The 1,074-nt window shown below is 76.4% G+C and overlaps 1 protein-coding gene across 1 annotated transcript in view; it reads left to right on the top strand.

The window, feature by feature from the left end:
• The window catches only part of AURANDRAFT_68609 (hypothetical protein), a gene marked incomplete at both ends in the record, with an annotated part of 9,362 nt that overhangs the window by 2,460 nt on the left and 5,828 nt on the right, over positions 1-1,074 (top strand). The window contains 3 exons of the mRNA XM_009044314.1: positions 103-168; positions 537-611; positions 809-943. Of these exons, the coding sequence (XP_009042562.1) occupies positions 103-168; positions 537-611; positions 809-943 (276 nt within the window). The remainder of the gene's footprint in view (positions 1-102; positions 169-536; positions 612-808; positions 944-1,074) is intronic.

Raw genomic sequence — 1,074 nt, forward strand, 5'->3', positions numbered from 1 at the left:
GCTGCGCGAGCTCTCGCGCGCGGACAGCGCGCGGCCTACGCGAGGAACGTCGGCGCCCGGCGCCGCGCCGCGGCCGCCGCCGCGCGACGCGCGCGCGCGCAGGTCTTCGCGGCGTCGAGCTGCCGGCGGAAGATCGACGGCGCCAAGCCCGCGGTGCTCAACCGCCACGTCTTCTTCTACGACTTCGGCGACCGCACGGCGCCGCCGCTGGCGCCGGCCGCGCCGCGCCCGCCCGCGCGGGCGCCGACCGCCGGTCCGGGACGCCGGGCCTCGCGGCGCGCGAGCTCGGTCGCGTCGGCGCGTCCTCGGCCGACGCGCGCGCGCGCCTCGTCGAGCGCCCCGCGGAAACGCGAGGACCTCGCGCGACGCGGCCGACGACGCGCGCGCGGACGGCGACGGGACGCTCCGCGCGCCGCCCAGGCCGCCGCGCGGGCCCGGCGAGGGCGTCATCCACGTCAACCTCCTCCGCGAGCCCGCGAGTCGCGCCGGCGCGCCGCGGGCCGCCGCCCGGCGCCACCGCCGGCCCGCGCACGCAGGTGAGCCGCTGCGTGAGCCGCTTCTACTACGAGCGCGACGCGCGCGGCACCGTCGCCGCCGACGTCGCGCTCCGTGTGGAAATCAACCAGTGAGCCGGGACGTCGGGGCCAAACTTCAGAGATCTCTAGCTCGGTCAAATCGAAGTCGATTCGGCTGATTTTTGGACGGATCGATTGCTCTCGTCGAGTTCTCGAAGCACAGCGGAAGTGCTCGTGTCGAAACATTCGGATACGCGCACATTCAATCCGACAATGATTGAATTTGCACGCAGGTCACGCTCGACGCGTGCATGGACCGCGGCGACGCGCTCTGCGCGTTCTGGGCCTTCGACGGCGCGGGCGCCGCGCCGCCGACCCGCCCGCGGCCGCGCCGCCGACCCGCGCGACGCCCAGGCGACGCGGACGCGGTCTCGCACGGCCTCGGCGGCTTCTCGCGCGCGCGCCAGCTCACGGAGGAGTGCGCGTCCAACTACCTCACGCGCTGGTTCTGCGGCCACGACCCGGCGCGCGCGCCGGCGCCGGCGCGGGGGGGGGGGCG

Source organism: Aureococcus anophagefferens (assembly GCF_000186865.1).
Source record: "Aureococcus anophagefferens unplaced genomic scaffold AURANscaffold_245, whole genome shotgun sequence".
NCBI lineage: Eukaryota > Pelagophyceae > Pelagomonadales > Pelagomonadaceae > Aureococcus > Aureococcus anophagefferens.